General features: G+C 35.3%; 1 protein-coding gene across 1 annotated transcript in view; it reads right to left on the bottom strand.

Annotated features, from left to right (window-relative positions):
* Positions 1-6,705: 6,705 nt before the first annotated feature.
* LOC139472839 (uncharacterized) overlaps positions 6,706-25,379 on the bottom strand; it is a 71,770-nt gene continuing 53,096 nt past the window's right edge. The window contains 3 exon segments of the mRNA XM_071255311.1: positions 6,706-10,255; positions 11,394-11,482; positions 11,864-24,007. Of these exon segments, the coding sequence (XP_071111412.1) occupies positions 11,404-11,482; positions 11,864-24,007 (12,223 nt within the window). The 3' untranslated portion in view covers positions 6,706-10,255; positions 11,394-11,403.

The following is a 25,379-nucleotide window of genomic DNA, read 5'->3' as shown; positions in this document are numbered from 1 at the left end:
TCTGCAAAAACAAATGTATGAAATATATACACAAAGAAAACAAGTTCATCATGGGTATGTGCTTTTCTTCATGTTGGAACCCAACAAAATTCTGTTTAGTTTATTATCTTCAAAACAATAAGTTCTCTTTAGACAAGTTTAAATTATGACTTTTTTACCACAGAAATGGTATAATGAAACTGAAACACTAAGTCTTGTGTTATTAATATCAACTCTTGACACAAGAACTTCAATGTGTCAAATGTTCAAAATCAATGTAACATCAGTGTGACTGAACTACGGTGTGACCACCTGCAAGTTGTGAACTTCTTTTAAACTCTTTACTGGGGGACCAACCATTTTTGTTAGAGACAGGATATTATTTCAATTACTGCTTCAAGATGTACATTTTATTTTCCAAAACATTTCCTTTTCCAGGACATACAGACATTCTTTGTGTAGAACAGTAGTAGATGTACATATCATAATTATTTGAAGACACACCTAATGATACTTTTTGTATATAACGTTCTGCCAATTATATTTGTAATTTCGGTGTTTTTTAATTACAGCAATATAGAGTCTGTTCAGTGTAGGACGTATGTTTTTATTAGTTTAATAGTTACTAAACAGGAGCATGCATTCTCCATTAGGAGAGTTGCATGGATAACAGGTGAGTTGACATAGGCTTACTGATTTCATTTCTATGAGACCCGTGTTCCTTGACAAACAGAAGAACAAAAGATGAGATCCTATACTGAAACCACATTGAATAAAAGTGGTGCAGGCAGAAAGACAGGTACGTAATTTGGACATATTAAGCCATTTATTGATTACATAAAATCGATAAAATGTCTCTAACATTTTGGACACTTTGAACTATTCAGAATAAAAATAGCAGAAATAAACCGGAAATATTGCTTACTAAAAACTTTCAAAATAAATTGAATGACATTTTAAATCAATATGGAAACTATACACGCTTGAATGGTGTTCAGAATAGAATAGTCAACAAAATCTGTGAGGCCATAGCATGTTATGAAATCTTTGGGTAGGGAGATCCATTTGGCTATCATTTTTATGAGAGTGTTTCTGCATTATTAAGTTCCTCAATCTGTTTGCATTTTCAAAATATTTTGCACAAAATGAAACAAAATAAAGTTGTTTCTGGTAAATGTGATTACGTTAATATTTATGAGTCTTAAATATTTAACGGATTAAATAATAAAGTTATTAATTTATCATGTGTAGCATGTTGCAAACAAACATCCACAATAAAAACACAGAAACTTGTCTTGGGTAGTATGTTACAAAAGTATGTACATAAAAACCGTGCAAATTAAAAGATACATTGTGTGATGGATAAAAAACAACTGGAAGCATAACATCTAATTTGCATGTGCTAAACACCAACAAGATAAAATGAAAGTCCTGAGCTGGGATTATTAAAAGGTCAGCTTAAGAGTCCATTTTGAAGCCAATTTAGTTCCTCTTTTACTTCAGGGTAAACCGGGATTACATTTTTCCCTTTTGTCATAAAACTAAGGATGTTTATATTTAACAGAATGATGAGATGGTGTCTTCTAATCAAGATAAATATATATTCATTTTGGAATCACTTCAGACTAACAATACCCCAATCAAGACAAAATTGTCTTTACAAGCTCATAGATGTTTTAAAAACAGTGCCAGAGCACTGTAGCTCACATGGATATATAGTCAACAGTTTAATCTGCCATTAAGACAGACACTCAACAAATTAACAAAAGTTCCTGCCAGTATTGCTATTCAGATATTTTCTGTAAAGATAAGGACAAAATCACTAAAAACTATGAAACAAGTGATCAACTAAACATAATGTAAGAATGACTGCTATTTTAGAACATAGTTGCAATGCAAAACAATTACATTTACAGACAGTTTCTAAGGAGAATATGGTATTTCCTGATCCAAATGATTGAATTATATAAAATGTCATCATAAGGAGAAACACACATGCCAAAGTACACCTTAATCAGTCTGGCAATTTGAAAAGATGTTTACAGAGTCAAAAATGCATTTTCAGATAATTTAACAGCATTAAAGTAAATTTTGAGCAGAGCTGTAGCCATACATCTGTTTTCAATGTTGTTACAGACAGCAATGCTGAGGACATGGTACAAGAAAGCCATGATATAAGCCCACAAGACTTTCAGTCAGCTGAGCTAAAAATAAAGCTAAAGTAAATGGTATGCCGAGTTATTTAACATTACTCACTTATTGAAGAAATTACTTTTAAGTGTAAAAAATAGACAAAGGTCATGTAGCTCACCTGATGTGCTACATACATTGCTGGTCTCCTTGATATCTATGCACATTCAGGACGTCATGTTAACACACAGGCCTCTATAGGTGGGCTATGGCACGGAGTTCATGTCTTTAAGAATCACAAGTGCTTGAAAACACATTCAAGAAATTTGTCTTGACTTCTGACTACATGTTTATCTATTCAGAAACTAGGAACATGACAAAGCATGGACACTGACACAAAGTTTCAGTTTTACAACAGTTTGCACAATTTGTTTAAAGGACATTTAGATCCATTTCCTTTTCCGTTAATGATATGACAGAATATCTCCACAGTTCTAAAGCATGGGAATTGACACAGTTGTATCCAATTACAGACATTGTAATAGCAGTAAAAGTCATCTGATTTTCAACCAGTCATGTGTATGTTGATTTCATCAATGTCTGTTCATTTTTACATGGATATGCATTTACATAGATACTGCCATACTGAAGTTTGTCACAGTTTAATTCAAGTCAGTTTGTACATATGAGAATTACAACATTCATCGTAAATAAGCGCTTGCATTTCAACACTATTTACACATATCACAAACCTTTGCTATTCTGCCTTTTGAGTGACAATGGACCTCGATTACATACAAGTTCATTAATATTTTATATGTAAAAGAGCTGTTTGACTTCAAAGGGAGCAGGAACATATTTCAACACTTCAATTTAAGGAATATTTGCTTGGTGGATACAAAAAATGTCCGATGGGTCCAGATATTGTTGAAACAAGTAATTTTACACACATTTTGCAATGAATGATTTGTTTCCCAATTGCCATGGTTGAACAAATAAAATTACTATCTTTGCTCATCATTTCACCTGTAACATTTTAAGACAACTGGGATTTTGAGTTCTTGGGAAGATTACATTTCAGAAAATCAAAGATAGCTTCCAAAGTAACCTTTTTGAATTTGATTTCATGAAAATGGGATCCCCTACATGGATGAGGATTCAGCTCAATCGAGACAAAGAAGTGATTCATGATAAAAATGAGGAAAGATAATGGATGTAGATGATTTCTCAGTTTGAGCCAGATGAACTAACAGACTACAACACAAGCACTAGCGACATTATGCATATATGCTAAAGGTCATAAGTGGTATACAACTTGCATTAAAACAGCAAAAACACCTTCAAAACACAAAAGAAACAACTAAGAAATGGAAGTCACCTTGGTAAATTGCAGCAGATATTTAGAGTAGCTTTTCTTTCAATATCCATGGCACCAGCAGTTTTGCATTCATCTCAAATTATAGCGAAACAGAAAGGTTGTTATGCTTGTATTAATTAAGAACTGTTATTGACATATTCCACAATCTGCATGCCTTTACCAGTGATTTCAAGAGATGTGTTCACTTGACGACCACCCTTTGCAAAAACATAACAGGTAAATACAATTACAATCGAAATAGGTGTTTCTTGGAGATACTGTCACGTTCCAATTTATCTACTTTGGATATTTGGTTCAATGTACAACATAATTCAGAAATATTCATAAATAACGACATCCTCATAAAGAGGAAATGGGATAACATAGCTGGCAATGTTATGACTGCTTAATTAATAAATATAGATTAATGAATAATGATTGACACAAGATGACATCTAAAGCACTGTCCTTTTAAACTAACAAGACAAGGTTAATTACAACACATTGTCTTATTAATTTTGGAACCTTTTTCAAATGCATGTAATTACTAAATCGTAATCAAGCAGAAATCATATCACTGACACATTGGTCCTATGTCATCAATTACCATTATTATTATTATTCAATATTATATGTTATATGTAAAAACTTAACAATTTAACATTACACACAAAAGATATATCCCAAGTGTCACCTTTTTTAACCCGACATATGTACCAAGTGAGTGATTTGGATTTAACGCCACTTTTAACATTATTTCAGTTATATCATGGTGTGTCAGCATAATGTGGGAGGAAATCCCGGAGTGATGCAGGTCTCAGACATTTACCACTTCGGTGAAACCCACGAGCAGGGGTAAGGTGCTGACAAACCTAGAGACATAATCGTGGTGAACTGGGATTCGAACCCACAATCATAGGTTTCTGGCGTGCTCAAGGGACGTAACTCTGCACAGAGAATTGCAACGCCTTAGATGACTGGGCCACATATGCCCCTGTCTAGCCATGAAATATTGAGGCTGACAAGTCATGTTCATTTCAAATATTCTTGTATACAGTCAGTATATCCCAAGAACAAACATTTCATACACAAGTACAAGTAATCTGACAAGTTCTATAGCATTGGTCATTTTGATGAGGTCATGGGCAATTAACACCAAAGAAAACTACAACTGAATACATACACAGTATACTAGATCCTTACAAAATGAAAACCATTCTTTAATGAAACAGAAACTATGTGCACAGAATATATACACTTCATCATTTCTTACTAATAGCTTACCTCCACCATTCTTCTTAAAAGAATGTAATAAAATCAACATCAACTTTAATGGAATTCTACATAATTTCATAATATGATGTTCATAGTTATTTACAACATAAATAATATTTACACACACATTTCATAGCTGTGTACAAGATGTGAAAACAATATTGTTTCCGATTTCAGAATTTGTTATGTAAGTAATAACAAGATACAAGATCATGTCTAGTAGAACATAAGTATTATTTTTTAATGTTGTTACCATATTTGTCATTATATTCATTTACAAAACTATTTACACAATTTACAAAACTTTTCAACATTTGTTTATCATTTTATGAAAAAGATCCAGAATAAAAGACATCAAGTTCTAACATTCTATGACATCTACCTGATAGTTTAGCACAATGTTCGTAGCTATCTACAACATAAGATACCAATCTACTATACATCATTCACATTTTGAGATAAGGTTCTTTGAAAAAAAATGTCAAATGTTTTGTCACTGTATTTATCCTATAGTTCATGTACCACTAATATTTACAAATGTCTTCAACAATCCATGCTTATTAAATGATTTAGTCACAGACAGAGTTTTGTATTGATACACCAGTCACTGAACTAAATGGTATTGTGCATTCTTTGGTTGTGTGCATGCTCATTTACAAGTGATCAGTCAGCAATGATACATCTGTCACTATCCTTATATGACATTGTAGATTTACATTAACATTTACCAACCGTTTAACACTTTGTATCAGGTTATTGACATATCTAGAACTAAGTCAAATGTCCATTCCAGTTTTATAGATATTAACATCAATAATAATTACACTCAAATTTTATAGCTATGTACAAGATATAAAACCATTGTTTCCAATCTTAGAGTTTGTTAGGAAAGAAATAACAAGTTACAATGGGCACATGGTTATCATGCCCAGTAGAATAAAAGCATTTTTTTTCAATATATTTTGTTTCTATATTTGCAAGAAATTCATTTGTCATCACTATTTACAAAGTTACAAAAGTGTCCAACATTTGTTTTAACATTGCTTGAAAATGATCTAGAAAATAAGACCAGATCAAAATTTAATGTTAAGGAACATCTATCCAATAGTGTCACAATTGCTCATAGTTATTTACAACAAGAGATACCAAACAACTATCAATAATACAGATTTCGTTCCATGATTCATTGCATGAAATAAGTAAACAAAATGTTAAATGTTTTGTTACTATATCCATCATATAGTTCATGTATTACAAATATCTACAAAATGTCTTCTACAGTCCATGATTATGAAATGATTTAGACAAAAAGAGTTTTGTTTTGTTTATACACTAGTCACTAAATACATTGGCATTAGCATTGTACATTTATACATTATACATTTATACTTGAAAATATTTGTGTTATCATTGCTTGAAAATGATCTAGAATATGAGACAAGATCAAAATATAATGTTGAGGGATATCTATCTGATTGTGTTACAAATGTTCATAGTTATTTACAACATGAAATACCAAACAACTATTAATAATACAGATTTTGTTCAATGATTTATTGCATGAAATAAGTAAACAAAATTTTAAATGTTTTGTTACGATATCTATCCTATAGTTAATGTATTACAAATATTTACAAAATGTCTTAAACAGTCCATGATTATGAAATGATTTAGACAAAAAAAGAGTTTTGTTTTGTTGATGCACTAGTCACAAAATACATTGGCATTGTACATTTATACATTATACATTTATACTTGAAAATATTTGTGTTATCATTGCTTGAAAATGATCTAGAATATAAGACCAGATTATAAGGGATATCTATCTGATTGTGTTACAATTGTTCATAGTTATTTACAACATGATAAAGCAAACAACTATTAATAATACAGATTTTGTTATATAGTTCAATGAATGAAATAAGTATAAAATTGTTTATTCAATATATTTATGATATAGTTCATGTAGTACAAATATTTACAAAATGCAATGTATAGTCCATGGTCATGAAATTATTTTGTCACAAAGTCGTGTCCTCTTATGTATTTGCATGCCTGTTTACATTTGTCAAAAAAAAGACATTGTAGATTTGCATTAACATTTACAAACCGTTTAACACTTTGTATCAGGTTATTGACATATCTAGAACTAAAGTCAAATGTCCATTCCAGTTTTATAAATATTAACATCAATAATAATTACACTCAAATTTCATAGCTATGTACAAGATATAAAAACGTTGTTTCCAATCTTAGAGTTTGTTAGGAAAGAAATAACAAGTTACAATGAGCACATAGTTATCATGCCCAGTAGAATAAAAGCATTTTTTTCAATATATTTTGTTTGTATATTTGCAAGAAATTCATTTGTCATCACTATTTACAAAGTTACAAAAGTGTCCAACATTTGTTTTATCATTGCTTGAAAATGATCTAGAAAATAAGACCAGATCAAAATCTTATGTTAAGGAATATCTATCCAATAGTGTCACAATTGCTCATAGTTATTTACAACAAGAGATACCAAACAACTAACAATAATACAGATTTTGTTCCATGATTCATTGCATGAAATAAGTAAACAAACTGTTAAATGTTTTGTTACTATATCCATCATATAGTTCATGTATTACAAATATTTACAAAATGTCTTCTACAGTCCACAATTATGAAATGATTTAGACAAAAAAAAGAGTTTTGTTTTGTTTATACACTAGTCACTAAATACATGGACAGTATACATTTATACATTTATACATTATACATTTATCATTGCTTGAAAATGATCTAGAATATAAGACCAGACTATAAGGGATATCTATCTGATTGTGTTACAATTGTTCATAGTTATTTACAACATGATATACCAAACAAATATTAATAATACAGATTTTGTTACATAGTTCAATGAATGAAATAAGTAAACAATAATGATATAGTTCATGTAGTACAAATATTTACAAAATGCAATGTATAGTCCATGGTCATGAAATTATTTAGTCACAAAGTCGTGTCCTCTTATGTATTTGCATGCCTGTTTACATTGATGAAAGAGTTTTGTTGATACACATGTCACTAACTTAATTGGTATTGTATATTGATACTTGAAGATATTACAAAACCATCCAACATCTATTTGAGCATAATATCCAGTTCCTGGTTATTTACAACATAAGATATGAGACATGCCATATAACCTACTACTTATTAGTTAGGTTTTTCTTTCATGTTTCAAAACAAGAAATAAGTATACAATTGCTTTAAATGTTTTGTTCTATTTTGGTCTTATTGTTCATGTACTACAAATATTTACAAAACGTTCCAACATACCTTTTATCAAAGCTTTAACACAATCTACAATAAAATACAATCAAAGTTTAAAATATGTTTATGCCTACATGTTAATCCAACACAAAGCTTTACACTTATTTACAACATGACATAACAACCTGCTATTCAGCATTCACGTTTTGGTAAATGGTTCACAAAAGGAGGCAATAAACAGCTTGGACATAGTGTCTGTATTGTCTAGGATCATGGACTGATACAGTCACATATTCCAATCTTTGGTTGTGTGCATGCTTATTGATAAGTGATCTGTCAGCTTTGGTGACATTTATTATTTATATTTGAATGTTTTCGTCAACTTGTTTAACAATCTGAATCAGGTTATAGACACATCCAGAACTAAAGCCAAATAACCATTCAATTTTTATTGATCTTAACATATATAATATTTACACACACATTTCATGACTATGTACAAGATAGGAAAACAATATTGTTTCCAATTTCAGAATTTGTTATGTAAGTAATAACAAGATACAGTGGACACATGGTTATCATGTCTAGTAGAATAAAAGCATTATTTTCCTATGTTGTTGCCATATTTGTCATTAAATTCATTTACCAAAACTATTTACACAATTTACAAAACTGTCCAACATTTGTTTATCACTGTTTGAAAAAGATCCAGAATAAAAGACATCAAGTTCTAACATTCTGTGATATCTACCTGATAGTTTAACACAATGTTCACAGCTATTTACAACATACTATATGTCATTCACATTTTGTGACATGGTTCTTTGACAAAATAAGTAAACAAAATGTTAAATGTTTTGTTTCTGTATTTATCATATAGTTCATGTACCACAAATATTTACAAATGTCTTCAACAGTCCATGCTTATAAAATTATTTAGTCACAGACAGTTTTGTATTGATATACCAGTCACTGAACTAAATGGTATTGTGCATTCTTTGGTTGTGTGCATGCACATTACAAGTGATCAGTCAGCATTCATACATCTGTCACTACCCTTATATGACATTGTAGATTTGCATTAACATTTACAAACCGTTTAACACTTTGTATCAGGTTATTGATATATCTAGAACTAAAGTCAAATGTTCATTCCAGTTACATAGATATTAACATCAATAATAATTTCACTCAAATTTCATAGCTACAAGATATAAAAACATTGTTTCCAATCTTAGAGTTTGCTAGGGAAGAAATAACAAGCTACAATGGGCACATGGTTATCATGCCCAGTACAATAAAAGCATTTTTTTTTCAATATATTTTGTTTCTATATTTGCAAGAAATTCATTTGTCATCACTATTTACAAAGTTAAAAAAGTGTCCAACATTTGTTTTATCATTGTTTGAAAATGATCTAGAAAATAAGACCAGATCAAAATCTAATGTTAAGGGGTAACCATCTGATAGTGTCACAATTGCTCATAGTTCACCATTTACAACATGGAATACCAAACAACTATCAATAATACAGATTTTGTTCCACGATTCATTGCATTAAATAAGTAAACAAAATGTTAAATGTTTTGTTACTATGTCTAACATATAACTAATGTATTACAAATATTTACAAAATGTCTTCAACAGTCCACGATTTTAGACCAAAAAAGACAGTTTTGATTTGATGATACACTTGTCACTAAACACATGGACAGTGTACATTTATACATTATACATTCATACATTTGTGTTATCTTTGCTTGACAATGAATAGTTATTTACAATATGAGATGCCAACCTACTTTTAATACTTCAGATTTTGTTACATAGTTCATTGAATGAAATAAATATGTAATGATTCATTCAATATATTTATGATATAGTTCATGTACTACTAATATCGACAAAATGCAACTTATAGTCTATGGTCATGACATTAATTAGTCACAAAATCATGTCCTCTGATGTATTTGTATGCCTGTTTACATTTATCAGAAAACAGTTTTAATACATATATCACTAACTTAATTGGGATTGTATATTGATACTTGAATATATTTACAAAACGTTTCAACATTAATGTTATCGTAACATTTAATACATCATAACTATTGACATTATTTGTGTGATGTCAATGTACATTCAGTTGGTCACATTCAGGACAACCTCATCAAATTGACCAAGACTAGATATGACAAAGAAAGAAGCCAAGGGCAAGATGACACTCAGTGAGTCGGTAGATGGCTGTATCTGTACAGAGAGAAAGAAACACAAAGATATGTGTACATTTATATACCAACTACATTCACTACATCACTATGCATACTTATCATCCCTTTTCATACTTAACACATGCATACGTATGCATACCAATTTGAGTTTGTCATTCTTAACAAAAGACAATTTTAAATAGAAAGGATTATATGCAAAAACAGAAGCAGCTCCACCCCACCAATTCCTGAATACACCAAAACGTTCCCATCAGAGACATGTATCATGAACCCTTTTGACTGATGATCTCGCACAGAATACCCATGCCATAATAACAAAGTTGTGAGCAATTCCGGTTTAATAAAATCACCTCTGGTATGGGAAAAACACATGCCAAATGCAATACAATTTTTGAAACAGAAAGTTAACTGATCAAGATATTGTGTAAATACAAGCTTTTTGTGACAAGAACATTATTTGTTGCAAACTATGGTTATGTTATAAATATGAAGTCTCCATACCATACTAACAGTACTTCATGAGTTAATGGGCGGTCAGGTAGTCTAGTGGTTAAAGCGTTCGCCCGTCAAGCCGAAGACCCGGGTTCGATTCCTGATATTGCTGGAATATTGCTAAAAGCGGCGTAAAACCAAACTCATTCACCCACTCATGAGTTAATAAGCTTCAAATTGATCTTGACAATTTACAAAATCATGATGTATGTTAGCCGTTGAGTTAGTTACTTAGAATTTATCCTGATTGCAAAAACCTGTGATTGTTTAATCTTCATTATATTTTAACCATGTTTCATAATTTGATCTTGACCTTATATGTAGGTCATTCAAAGTTAATGAGATAGAGACCACAGCTGAGAGATGCATACTAAGTTTCATCAATTTCAATTCATAAATACTCAATTTATAGTGTACACAAGTTTTTTTAGGCCTAGATCATACTCAGTCACCTTGGTCTTCAAGGTCATCGAATCATATGTCAGAAAAAAATCCCTGTGGTACATATGAGGTACATGTATATCAGGTATCTGTCACAAGTGTGTGTTTGAGAAAAACAATTGTGCCAACTGCAGAGGTGAAGCTCAAATTTATTACAGGGGAATGCTTAACACCAGACTGAACAGGGGATTTTTAAAGGTGATGAGGAAAAGTGAAATACTTACACTTCACTGTTTAGCGTTTCCATTTCTTTGATTTGACAGCCTTTGTCTGCTTCTGCTTGTGCCGAACATCACCACATACTGCCTTTCTTCTGTAATATGACATGATAAAGATTTGGCCTTTGATAAATAACACTTTGAATGAAAAATGATTTCATTGAATTTATTATGGACACATAATATGTTCCAAATCTAAAAATATCATGTTGACGCTCATAAGTGTTTGAACGACACATTTTGACGCTCAAACATTTTTCATGATATTGATGCAGGTCTCAGACGTTTACCACTTCGGTGAAAACCACGAGCATGGGTATGGTGCTGACAAACCTAGAAACATAATCAGGGCAAACCGGAATTCGAACCCACAATCATAGGTTTCTAGCGTGCCCAAGGGACGCAACTCTGCACAGCGAATCACGGGGCCTTAGACGACTGGGCCACCCATGCCCCCTTGACATATATTGAAAAACAGGTCAGTTACAAAACCTACCTTAATTTCCTGCCTGTAGTACTTGACGACATGGAAGATATGTTCAGCACATATGCTTGGTGGTAAAATGCGAACCTCCTTTTCCTCGTCATTTTCAACTGCATAGACTCTCTCTATTAAACCTTTAGGCCACAAAGAAGGGTTTTTAAGCTGATCAGAAAGTTGTTGCTCTGGATCTGCACCTTGTGACTGCAAGTATCTGTAAGCATACTTTGAAAGAGCTATCACCAAATTTTGAAGGAAGGAAGGATCACCAAAAATTACAACTTGACTGACTGCAGCCAGTGCTTCTCTTGGAATCTCTTTTCTGAATTTGTCTTCCAGTGAGTCCACAACATCAGAGGCCATGTGTTTTTCCACAGCTTCATAGAGTGCAACAATATTGTAGAGATATATATTTGAGCAAAAATCATGAATAGTCTCGACCCTGTATGGAAACAGATACTGCCACGAATCGAGGAAATCAGTGAGGAAACGTTTCCTGTCTTTTTGAGATACTGGTGTTCTCTTTATCAGGCAGAAAGTCATCTCTATGTAGTTCATAAGTACTTTACGGTCAGCTGGGTCCATTTTGTCCACCAAGTGTTCCATCTCTGGACTCAATGGTTCTTGTTCTAGGAGTTGTTCAATCTCCTGAAGAAGGGAAGCTGTTGTGTGTTGGATTTCACCAGAGAACGAAATAGTTGGGAAACTTTCTCCAATAGAAATGTATGCTTTGTTTAAAAGACACTGGATTCCTATATCCCTCTCTATCTGAAAAAAGTCATATGTCACTTCTCTTCCATGTCCACATTTAGTGTTGCACTGGGAGAATTTCAACAGCTCATCAAAGTCAGGACCTTTCATAACGTGTTGCTCTTTAATATCTTCTACTTTTACTATTGGCACTGTAGCACATGTACTTGATCTCATAAGAAAACTACTTGACAACACATCTTGCAGAACTGTTACAGTCATTGCATCATCTAAGATTCGATTTTGCATTCTTAAGAGAACTTCTAAAACTTTGTATATTTGAGATTCTTCATTCACAACAATGCACTTTTCCAGTTCAGTATTTGGATGGATAATATCTAACTGCCCCAGATCATCATCATACATGTCTAAGAGAGACTTCATCTTTGCGATCTCCATCCATGACTGCAAAAAGTCATCTAAGGTTTGCTTTACTTCTTCACCAGTGTGTTCACTCCCATTAAGAGAATGTCTAAAGTCTGCAAGTGTTTTCTTGCTGCACTCTCTTTTCTTGTATCTGTAACTGATGTGTTTCACTGTACAAATATGCCATTGTATAACATTCCAGATATGCTTTGTGAGGTTTAATTCTTGCTCATTATACAGAATTAGTGAGAGCAAAGGAAACATTTTATTTGAACTTGTCAAAATAAATTGCATTTTCAAATTTTCAGGATTTGGTTGAGTGACTTCCCTCCACAAGTGTGGTAATGATTCATATCTTTTTCCTTCCTCAAAAACCTCACAAACTGAATCTTGCAGACACCCATCTTCCATGTCACATATATGTTTGAACTTTTCAACATCTTCCTTGATAATTTCATATCGTCTTTGCACAAGGGGAGAAATAGTTTCAGAAAAATACATTTCAAACTCATGTCTTTCCTCTTTTGTGCCAACATGCCACTTTACATCTGTCAAGAACACACGAGATTGCCTCAAAACAATATGCATAAATCGATTGAGCTGTTCATCTCCCATGCTTAAAAGGGTTTTGAGGCATTCCCAGTGGCATAACAGTCTGTCATTAAAGTGATTTGTCACATCTGAATCCTTGTCCAGGCATAGAAGCATACGTAAGTCTTCATCATTTGCATATTGCAAGGCTGATGCACCAGTTAAGCAGCTGAAATATATGAACTGGAGTACCCTGAACACGACCTGTGGCATGCCACGAACTGTCTGCCAGCACGTCAGTTTCTTGCAAGCATAATAATCATCTGATACTTTTGTAACAAGTGGGTCAGCCATGACTTCAACTTGATCAAGTTCCCTTGAGCAGTTTGGACAGTTGCTGTCCACACTGAAGACGTTTCTGTAACCACACTCGCAATCTAAGAAGTGTATAGATGACCTTCCATGCATGATATCACAATCACTGTGTGTACTGACTGCATCAGTTTCATCTGAACATCCTGGGATAGACCTCCTGACATCCCCGCATGGGTTGCATATGCACTCCAAGAAAACATGCAGACTTGCTTTGGAGTCCAAACTGGGTACAGCAGAAATTACTGTAGATAATATGTCTATGATTGGAGATACCATATGGTAATCAGTGACAGTAGATGGAACCTGGAGAAAGAAAACTCCAAATGCTTCTTGCTGACAAAGCCTTGAAAAGAGCCTCATCTGATGATCAGGCATGTGCTGATTTTTTGCCTCTTCTATAAGCTTGCTTGATGTCTCTTCTTCTGATCTGTTTTGAGTTCTCCCAATAGAAGCAAGATAAAATTGTTTCATGGTGTATGCAAAAAGGCTGTAAGTTACATCCGCACTTTTCTCCTGCAGCAGAGTTTGTAATGGATTCACATCACCCTCAGTTAGGCAATTTGCTGCCTTTTGTATTTCAAGGAACACACTTGTGAAAGACATTACCATTGGATTTTGTTCTAGAAATGTCATTGTCTTGTCTGAAGCAGGCTTAATAGATGTCATGTATTCTAAGAAATTGGACCAGTTTATTTTCATATCCACGCATGCTTTGAAACCTCCTCCTTTCGTCAGGCATTTGAGGAAATATGTTTGCATTCCTTGCATTCTGCTTGTTGTAGAAAGCATTCCACCTTCAAAAAGTTGATTTATTTTTTGCCAAGTGTTATCTTTAAGGCGGTTTGTTTCAATTAAATTAACTAGGCTTTGCAGTGCTGATTTTAGATATGCTACAAGAACCAGCAACTTAAATGTCACTTGCAGGGAACCAATGTATTGTCTCTTTAGCTCGAGAAGTTTGTCAAGAAACTCAGATTGTCCTTTTTGTAGTTGTTCACTTACGTTTCCAAATATGTGGTTTTGTAAGAGATCAACAATAATACAGGCTAGTGGAGAATCATCAACTTGCATTTGACTTCTTTTCAACCATTCGTCAAGTACTTTGAAAAACTCATTCTCTAATAGGCTATCTGTCATCAGTTCTTCTGGATTATGATCAAATTGCAAGTAGATTGAGTGGTGGAGAACTAAACCAAGGAAGGCAACATCACTTCCTTCCTCCCCACAATCATAATAAATGCCAGACAATCTTGCAACAAAATCTGTTTCTGCATTAGCCATGAGACAGCAACTTGCATATGATGAAAGAAAATGTTTCAAATCTTTTGAAGGTACATCACAACTAACCTTTCTGATAAAGTCTTGGAGTACAAGCACAGAATGTTCAGAATCTAAGGTGTCAGTTGAAAGTTTACTGCCTACATCCCAGAAATGTGTTTCACTTACTCCATGAGGCAGAATGATGAGAGTGGCCATATCACTGCATACTCGAAGTGTTTGTAATATCATAGGCTCAACACTGACATCTGAAGTAAGTGAAAGAACTAAATTGAACAAACTCTGCCATGTTTTAACACTTTGCACCTTCCTTAGTTCCTGTGATGGTATAAGATATTGGCATGCCAGATCCACAAGGTGTGCTGCAACAGTTTCGTCTGGATCTGAATCAGTGACGTATTCTAAGCTTTCACATGAGTTTCTCAATGACCTATCATCTGGTTCATCGCTTCCACTAATTTCAACAGTTTCAAATCTCCTATCGATACCACCATCAGACATATCAGATTGTTCCACAACAGGTTGAATTACTTCTGGATCTGTTAGCAGGATCTTCAGATCCTCACCATTAGATTTCTCTCCACATGTGTTGTTATCTTCACTCTTTTCATGGACACATATGACTTGTTGGCAATTTGCAGTTGTAGCTTCTTCCCAATTCTGTGTTTCATCACGTTTCTCGTCCTCTCCATCATGATCAAGTCGACCACAAGCATCATTGTCACCATCATCATCACCACCATCATCGTCATCACATATGCGCAATTCTATTTGGTCTACACATCTTTCTTCAGTACATGTTGTGTCCTTGCTGTGTGTAGGCGTTAGTTCTGCTCTGTCATGATGATCTCCTTTTAAGGCCTCATTTCTGTTAATGTCTTCCTCATCCAACACTGTTCTTTCACTTCCAACCTGATCATGATCTGTAACTTCAGTACATGTTGATTCTTCACTGTATGTAGGCGTTAGTTCTGTTCTGTCATGATGGTCTCCTTTTACATTCTCTTTTTTGTTAATGTCTTCCTCATCCAACACTGTCCGTTCATTTTTTGCATGATCGTGATCTGTGACATCCATTGCACTGTCACCTTCTCCTTCATGATACACATTTGATTTGATTTGCTCAATTTTCTTAACCTTTTTTCTCAACTGATATGTATGTTTCAGTATGTCATCAAGAGATATGTTGAGCTGTGAGAGACAAGTATCCACAAGTACTAGTTCAGATTGCAACTGATACTTGAACATCCATGCTGTTACATGCAGTTTAGTCACAAACATGTCAAATGAGTCTCTATCAAGACAGGTACGACTCCTAATTGCATGACCAGTCACTTCAATCATTTGATTTTCTGACATACTCAGTGGCAGTTTTGCTGTAAACCACAGACAGAAATCATGAAAGTAGTCACCAAACTGTTCTTCTCCATAGCTGTATTCAAACATATCTGTGGCAACAGTATTTACATGTCTTCTGAATGATTCAGTCAGTAATTCTCTGGCAGTCTTGTCCATACTGTCATTTTCCTCAGTTTGTCTGGCCCGCCATATATCCAAGAATATACTTTCTAGATTTTCAATAGCATGAATGAAGTAGATGCTGAAAGGGAATTTTGTGGAAAAGGTTGACATTTTACATGGGAGACATTCTGGACCCTTTGGTTCTGCAACACCTGATATATCAACAACACATGTATTCAGGACAAGACGACTCCACAGCGCCATTTTTTCCTGTGTCATTGTATCATGTTCTTCTGTACAGAGACAATCCCACCCATGGAATCTTTCAATGGTAAACACTAAAGCAGCGAGTGGATGCAGCAGTGTTGATTTTATTTCTTCCAAAAGTGCAGTTTGAAATGTCATATAGTTTTTCAATTTGACAACATTGCATGCAGTTTCTAGTTGCCAGTTCCTATCTTCTCTGATGGACTCTGTTTCTTTGATCCATTCCTCAATTCGTTCAAGTAAGACATCAACAACTCTATCAAGATTGATCATCGATTTAATACTGTCTATTGAACGTGACTTTTCAGTGTATCGAATGCAGGCAAAAGCTTCAAACAGATTTTGAAAAGTGATCCCCCTCTTTCTCAGTAGTCTTTGAGCCATGTCTGCCATGGTTCCTTCAAGTAAGCCTTTCAGTGGAAACATATGAGGTTCCAGACAATCAACATTTGCCATGTCCCACCCACACAAAAAGTTCATGAGGCCTATTTGGCTGCCTTGTGTAGTCCTGTCTACATGGATGATGACAACAACATGTTTAACATATGCTGCAGAAGGTTTTGTTGATAAATATCGTTTCTGTTCCAATTCAAGGATGGATTTTAACAGAAAGAAATGTTGTTGATCAGTGTGTGACACTTGTATGAACAGCCAGTCATGAGTGTCAGACCAAAACTGTTGTATGCTACTTGACAGCTGCTTTTCAGATTTGAATGACCCAAGCTTTTCATACTGGGCATGCTTGGTAATGCTTTGGGTAATGGCTGGAAGGTCAACATATATGTTGCTGTGTGTAAATACCATTGCAGATATTCCATGGCTACAACACTCTAACATGTGTTGCAAATATATCTCCAAACCATCATGTATTGGCAATGAAAAGTATTGTTCTCTTATTGATTTTACAAGACTCTTTTCTTTTGTCATCAAGGCAGACTTTTCAGCACGAATTATGCCTTCAGGAGTACAGAGTTTGATAATCTTCTGCAAACATACGTTTTGAAAATCTTCCCTGTCATCAAGTTCAGGCTTGTATTCACTGTGTACCAAGGATGGGATCAGATCTGAACTAAATATTGGAAGGAGCTCTGTTGGACTCATGGATTCAAAATCTGATACTTTAGAAATGTCTTTAATCCATGATTGCAATTGTTCAACGATCTGCTTTGCCTCAGGAACAAGCACATCATTTATAATGAGTTTTTGTTTTTCAAAGCGATTTAGGAATGGAGGATCCGACAAGTCTACTTCCTGTTCTTCCACCAGAACAATGCACCTAAAGCTATCATCCACTTGACACAATGGGTTGCTGTATGCACCAAGTGCTATTCTGCAGTTCTTTTTGCACCCGACTGTTGTGTAGTTCTGATTGAGCATATCATACAGACTTCCATAGATGTTCTCCAGATCTTTCAAAATAAGTGTGATTCCTTGTTCCATACATAAGATGATTTTACTGAGGATTCTGTAGCTGTAGTGGTCTGTCTGATCTTCATCAAAACAACTGCCCAAGATAGTGATATACTGTCGCTTGTTTGATCGCAGAAGATCTTCAACAATGCCTAGAGATGAATCCCCCCTTGTTATTAGCATCAAATGTCTAGCTGATGTATCCTTGATGTTGTCATCAATCAGCTTCAATAATGATGGAAAACATTCATCTGTTAGATCTTGGGGTTGTCGTTTTGTCATTCGTTTTAAGTGTTTGTTGAATGTATCAATCACAAATTTGATTTCTGATTCCAAACCACTGAAGTTACGCAGAAGTCCTTTCAAAACAACTTGAAACTTATTCCTTAGGCCAGCTGACTGAGAATTAGCTTCCCGGGAAATAAATTTAACCAGGGAGTAGAAGTCTCTCAAACCATGAAAATTCTTAATGTTTTGATTTTTAACATATTCAAAATAGGCATATGCAAGAGCTTCCAAAACACTGTCATCTTCTCTTGACAGATCTGAAGATATGGTACTGTCTATAGATTTTGATTTGTTTGCTTCACTACTAAATTCAGCAATAGACATTGCTGTGGAATGCAACTCCTTAACATCCATGTCTGGCCGTGAGAGATGTACTGCACGGTTCATTTTGGCTGCATCTAAAGCCCAGTTTGATATTCCAACTACAGCAACATCAGGGAAATCTTTCCTCTCTGGCTCCAACAAGCTATGCAGGACTTTCAGTGGGTTATATGCAGATACTTCTGCAAGACCTATCTCATCAAGTATTACAACAGGTAATACATCTTCTTCTTTGTTATGTTCACGGTATTTCTGTGCTTTTTCAAAAACCTTTATGATTCCATCAGATGTAGAAGACTCTGAACCTTGATAAGACACATAATACAGCTGAGGTAGCTTTCGGAAGTAGTCATTTTTGGAATCTTTCCCTCGAAGATTGCCCTTAAGCAGCTGTAGTGATAATGACTTACTGCACCCAGGCTTACCAACAACGAATATTGGTATATGTTTCAGGATGCACACCAGTATGACAAACACATTCTCCTGGAGTGCTGTGTTTCTGGCTATGCCATCAGGAAGTTCCATCTGGTCAAGGACTGCCTTCTGATTTTTTTTTATTGTTTTCAAGACAAATTCCTCATCAACATGTAAACCATGGTCTCATAAAAGGCCTACTACACTTTGTCTATACTCTTCCCTATTTTTGCTTTCATTCAGTCTTGAATGATACGAGTGTGCCAAAGCCATTATCATAGCCTCTGTTTCCCTTTCATCTGTGTTGTCACCACTATCAGAGATTTCTGCTAGCATATCATCTCTAAACCAGGACACCAAGAGCCTACATCTATTTACATCTCTCAAACTTACACAGTAGGGATGATTTTCAACACGCCTTATGAATTTCTGTGACATTACCAACAGATCTACAAGTAACTCACATGGCAAAGCATCCAATGTTTTGGCAACCATACTGCTAATATATGCCTTTTCATCTGATTCTGTCAAGCTGCCATAATCCCACACATAGTCTACCATTCTTTCTGGCAAAGGGTGAACACGGTAGACTAGCTTGGACTGGTCATCACTTTTCACTTTGGTGACAAGTCCTGCTGTTAAAATGTTACATTCTTTTCGTATCTTGTAAGGGTTGCAAGCTGCCATTATTGCAAGGTTTGGTGGGAGATTCTGTCCCTTGAATTTGTGGTGACAAAGAAGCTCATTCAAAATTCCTAAATGATCACATGTGTTTATTTCGTCAAAAAAGAGCCAAACATGTTTTTCCAACTTTTCTTTGCACAACTTCATTGCACCTAATACACACCCAGTCACATCTTCTTCCTCTATGCCTGCATGCATGTTCTTGGCAATGAAATGAATGCCACATACACTTGCAAGGTATCTAAGTAAACTGGTCTTTCCACATCCAGTTTCTCCCATAATAATTACAGGGATGTGTGCTTTGATCCTCATTACAATTAGGATCATTTTTAGTAGGTTGTCTGGAGTCATTGCATAAGACTCGGGTACTTGTGACAGTGGTTCATCAGTTGATCCGGCAATATGTTTCAACTTATCCTTCAATTCTGAATCAGTCAGCACTGAGAAATCAGGTAGGTCCTTATTCATCTGTGTCTCAAAGAGAGTTTTGACATGGTCTGGAATTCTTTTCAAGTCTCTATATAAGGCTGAAAATGTTTGGATATTTTGAGAGTGGAAAGCTATGATCAAGTGATTACTATCCTCCCACTGTATCATGCCCTGCACTCTATCGGCCATTGTTGTAGCTGTTGCCATGTCACTACTGCCACTGAGGACACACCCCTCTCTTTTTGACCATACAACAGTCTGCTTCTGTTCCTGCCTACATGGCCCAACTGACCTAGTAGCAAACTCAGTTGATGATGATATCAAAGTCTCTAGGAGCGAACTCTTAACTGTGTTGTCACCAACCATGGAATACAAACTTGACGTTCTCAAAAACAAACTGCAGGACATTTTCTTTAACTGATCTGCAAGTACATTCACCAAAATGTTTAGTACCGAAAATGACAGATCTCCAATTGTAGAAAAATGTTCTCTGAGTAGGTTTCTGCACCAATCTTCAGGCAGTGGTTCTTCAATATTCTCACCAGAAAAATACATATCTGTTGAATCTACTGCACTGTCTTTCATCTTCTGTAGATAGTGACAAACAACTTGAACTGCACTGCCAACTTCCTGACTAACTCTTAGATTTGTAAAATTTAGCCAAGGCAGGTTTTTCTTTTCAAAAAAACAACTGGTTGGCAAATCATTTTCCAAAGTGTGATTGATTGTGTTGGTTATCTCAATACGCACGTGTCCAGTTGTACAGGGAAATATGCTTGCACCACAAGACATGAACCCGAGAATGCAAAGTTTGAAGATGAAAATGTCAATTTCTTCTGCATTTGACACAATTCCTATATTGATATGTAAAAGACTGACCCTTTCCAGTGAAATCTCCTTCAACTTTGACATCAATATTACATCAGTAATATTGCCACTTACATCTAGGGGCACAATGTCGAGCCCTTTTCTGAAAGCATCACACTGAACCTGTTCGCTCTTTCCTTGACCTGGAAGATCAGATGTAACAACAACTACATCAGGCCACAATTGCTTAATGCTGTCCGAGAGTGCATTGTTTAACATAGGTCTTAGTTTATGTATATTCTCAGAAAAATGATTCACAAGAGGGTGGTTGATGTTTCCTCTACATATGACTGCCAGATATTGTATCTTATCTCCAAGTTCTTTCAGTTTGTATACAAGTTGAAACTGCACTTCATTTCTCAATTTCTCTGCATGAACAACACAGTAAAGTTGCTTCTTAAATCCTTTGTATTTGCCTCCAACTGACCTATTAAGCAACAGCTGTATACTTTCCCATGTTGTATGTTCAGTACAGAAGAGGACTTGATGATGACATGGTATGAGCCCTGTAGTGTTCCTGTACAGAGTCATCAGTGTTGGGATGACATACGCACTGTTTTCGTTCCAGTTAAGGACATACAGTTGCCCCTCTTGCACCCTCTCCAAAGGACGTACCTGTGAAGGATCAAAATCTTCATCTTCTGGGAACTCTTGACCATTAACAATGTTGTCTCTCAGAATGTCATCTAATGTAGCCCCAATAGCATTTAAGTTGAACTCATCCATATCTGATAACCTTAGTTTATGCTGTGAATACAACTCTTGTGCAGTATCTAAATTGCCAGGTGTACATCCAGCACTTTGAAACAATGACGAAATTGCATCCCTGTTCAACCCATCCACAAGGAAACCTTTGACTTGGGAAACTTGCTCTGGATAGAAATGATTTAACCAATACCATTGCTCCCTTGCCTTTTCCAGAGCTTTTTTCCATTCAGATAAAGCTTTTCTGAGTCGTTGTTCCTCACCTGCAAGGTGATTTTTCTGCTCAGACATGGCATGTCCAACATGATAACAGGGATGCCCAGTTGAAACTAACTGTTCATACAATCCTGCTATTGCTACAGCACAATCAACCAACTCGGTGAATTTACTCAGTTCAGATTGAAGACTTACGTCTTGTTCTTTCGATTCTGTGTTAACTAAGAGTAAAGCTCTGCTTCTGTAATCATTCAATTCATTTGAATTCAATAGTTTCTCTCCCTTGCCTGATCTGTACTTTAGTACAATATGTACCTTACTACTGCTCAGTATTTTAAATGAAAAGCTTGCCTCATCATCACTAATTAATGCTTTTACAATACCCTTGGTCACTTCACCTCTGTTGGCTACATTGTGGTAGAGAGAACGTAAGCCATGCAGATTAGTATTACACTCCTTCAGTTTGTTGTCTAATTTCGTCAGTTCATTTTCTTCAATTGACTTTTGCACAGTCTGTAAAAATGCCAGAACTGAATCTTGCAAGGAACCTTCAATTAATGGTCTAAGGAACCTCCGTACATCAATGAGAGATGAAACTGTTACTTCCTGCACTGACTGTTCAGAGTGTTCTTCAACTGCATCAATTAGATTCCGGAGATCTTCATGTTTTATTTCTTCAATGAAATAAAGGAGGTGTGTTGATTCTGAAAACTCTTTGAGAACATCTACAATTTGCCGGTCCATCAGTTTGTCTATTTCTTGGAAAGTTTCACTTGCACTAATAAGTGATTGCAAGGTGTCCTTGTGTGTTTCAATTCCACTAAATGCTGATACTGCTGTGGTAAACTTGATATCCTTTGTAGCATCAAGGTCAAGTACCTTCAGGGCACGTTTCAAAATGTCAGTCTTATCAATGTACATTCTGTAGTCACAGGCTAATTGAAGTGCATCCTTTACAGACTGAGGGACAAACTTGTCCATTACTTTCTCAGCAGTTTGTATTTCACATTCAAGATCCTTAACAGATATCATGTGAATATCTGCGATTGGTGTGCATCTGTCACTGGTTAATCTTTCCCAGTATGTTTGGAATGTCCTTTTCGTCTTTTCCATCAGATCACATACGCCTGTTATTAACAATGAACCGTCGCTATGAAGACTAGAGTCACCAGTAAGACAGTTTCTATACATTTTCAAAAAGACTTTTGATTCCCAAAGATATCTGTTCATTTTGCATATTTTCAACATTCTTTTGAATTCCCCAAAGAAAGACCTGTCCACAATGCATTTTATGGTAATATCTAGTCCAATGTCGAAGTCCTTTGCCTTCCCTTGCATTGTTTTCATCAATTGTTGTAGAGAAGGTGCATTCTGTGTCATTATAAAGAGAACGTATAACACACATTTCACTTCAATATCAGTTTCTTCTATTTCACCTAGATATTGCTTCATGCTTCCAACAATCCTGTTTGGCTTCTTCCAAGGTTCAACATGTGAAAGAAATGAAAGTGCAATGTAATCATCTTTTTTGAACAACTCATTGAGCTTCCTGATAACATGGAGTTGTATGTGATCATCTTGGAACTGTCTCTGGTATTTGTCTCTACATTTCAAAATACATTTTAAAGATTTTTTGTTTCTAAACAGAGAATTTTCTGAGTGCTTGAGAGCCCAACTGCACAATCTCCAATGTTGTAGGATGACATTCAACATATCATCAGAGTTTTCTGGCATTATCCGTCCAAGTGTATCGACTCCAATTTGAATTGTCCTCATTCTGCAAACATGAAGAAATAATTACAAGAATATCTTGATCCACATACAGTAGCTACCAGCAAAACATGTATTCAAAGCAAAACGTATTGAATTGCTGCATGAAGTAAATTTGACAAAAGACAAACAGACTATGAATAACATTGCTTCCGCATTAGTCAGTAAAACATGTTTCTTTTTATTTACATGATTATATATCAGGACAGAGTTGTGTAAAATCCTCACTAGTGGCTATATTAAACCCTGATGGTTCATAAAAATCTTAATAATTCTTGTGAATACCCTACCTCTATTACATCATAGCCATAAATTCCTGTTTAAGCTGAGAACCACACTACAAATATTAATACATTTTCAACAGACATCCTCTTCACTGCCAACATATCTAATAGTTGTGAGGGAAACCCTATCCCTCACAAGAGACGCCACTGCGCATGCCCAAGGGGGGCAACACCTCACTTCTTTCCTGTGTGTCCAGATACATCTGTACACGTGATTGCTGTTTCACACTTACAAGCCACACTAGATCATCACAAGATCAAATTAAGACAAGCCTTGAGCAGTTCTACAAGCAGAGAACAGGGGTATAAGAAGGCAGAAGTCTCTAGTAAGTAATTAGTTAGAAAAAGTGTTGTGGGATTGAGGACTTAATCCCCAAAACAGACACCGGTCCGTTCAGGTCGCGTGGGGACACCATCTCTCCTTCTGAGGAGTGATCCCGTCGCTCATCCAACTCTCCCAATATAATTAAGGAACCAATGTAACTTTCAGGTTTTAACGTAACCAGTCACGTACATTCTGAAGCGTCTGGTAAGGCGGATAATGTAGGCTTGGAAGAAGCAACCGATCTCCCCTCTATGCCACGTTTCCCTTTAACTTAAATGAGTTCACGGAAATGATAACCAATTCCATGACTGTAATGATTGACAAACGTATGCAATCAATGTCTCATGAAACCTCACATCTAAAGAATCCGTCGCACAACACAAGATTCACAAGAGATCTAATGCTGAATATGACGGGGCATCCTCACACAGTAGACACTCATGCAGTCAAGCTGAGTCAGCTTATTATGAGGACAGTAGGAGAGATGAAAAGGACATTGAGAATCTCATAGATCCCCTCCCTACCACGCACGTCATAAGGCAGATTGTGAATCAGGACATCACATCGCAGTGAGCACAGAAATACACACCAGTCCCATCCAGCCACTATGATAGATGAGTTGACAACAAAACCTGTGCACATCATGCTAAATTTACCTAGCATGCTCCATACCATACACAGTACAGCGAAGCGAAGGGGAAAGCGAAGTTTATGTTACGTCACAATCATACAGTTATAGAACGCTGATTCCCACTCCGCTAGCCACAGAT

The sequence above is a fragment of the Haliotis cracherodii genome, unplaced genomic scaffold (genome assembly GCF_022045235.1).
Source record: "Haliotis cracherodii isolate W230 unplaced genomic scaffold, xgHalCrac1.p SCAF_1, whole genome shotgun sequence".
In the NCBI taxonomy this organism is placed as follows: Eukaryota; Metazoa; Mollusca; class Gastropoda; order Lepetellida; family Haliotidae; genus Haliotis; species Haliotis cracherodii.
Note: the sequence above shows the minus strand (reverse complement) of the source record. Positions and strands in the feature narration are given on the sequence as shown.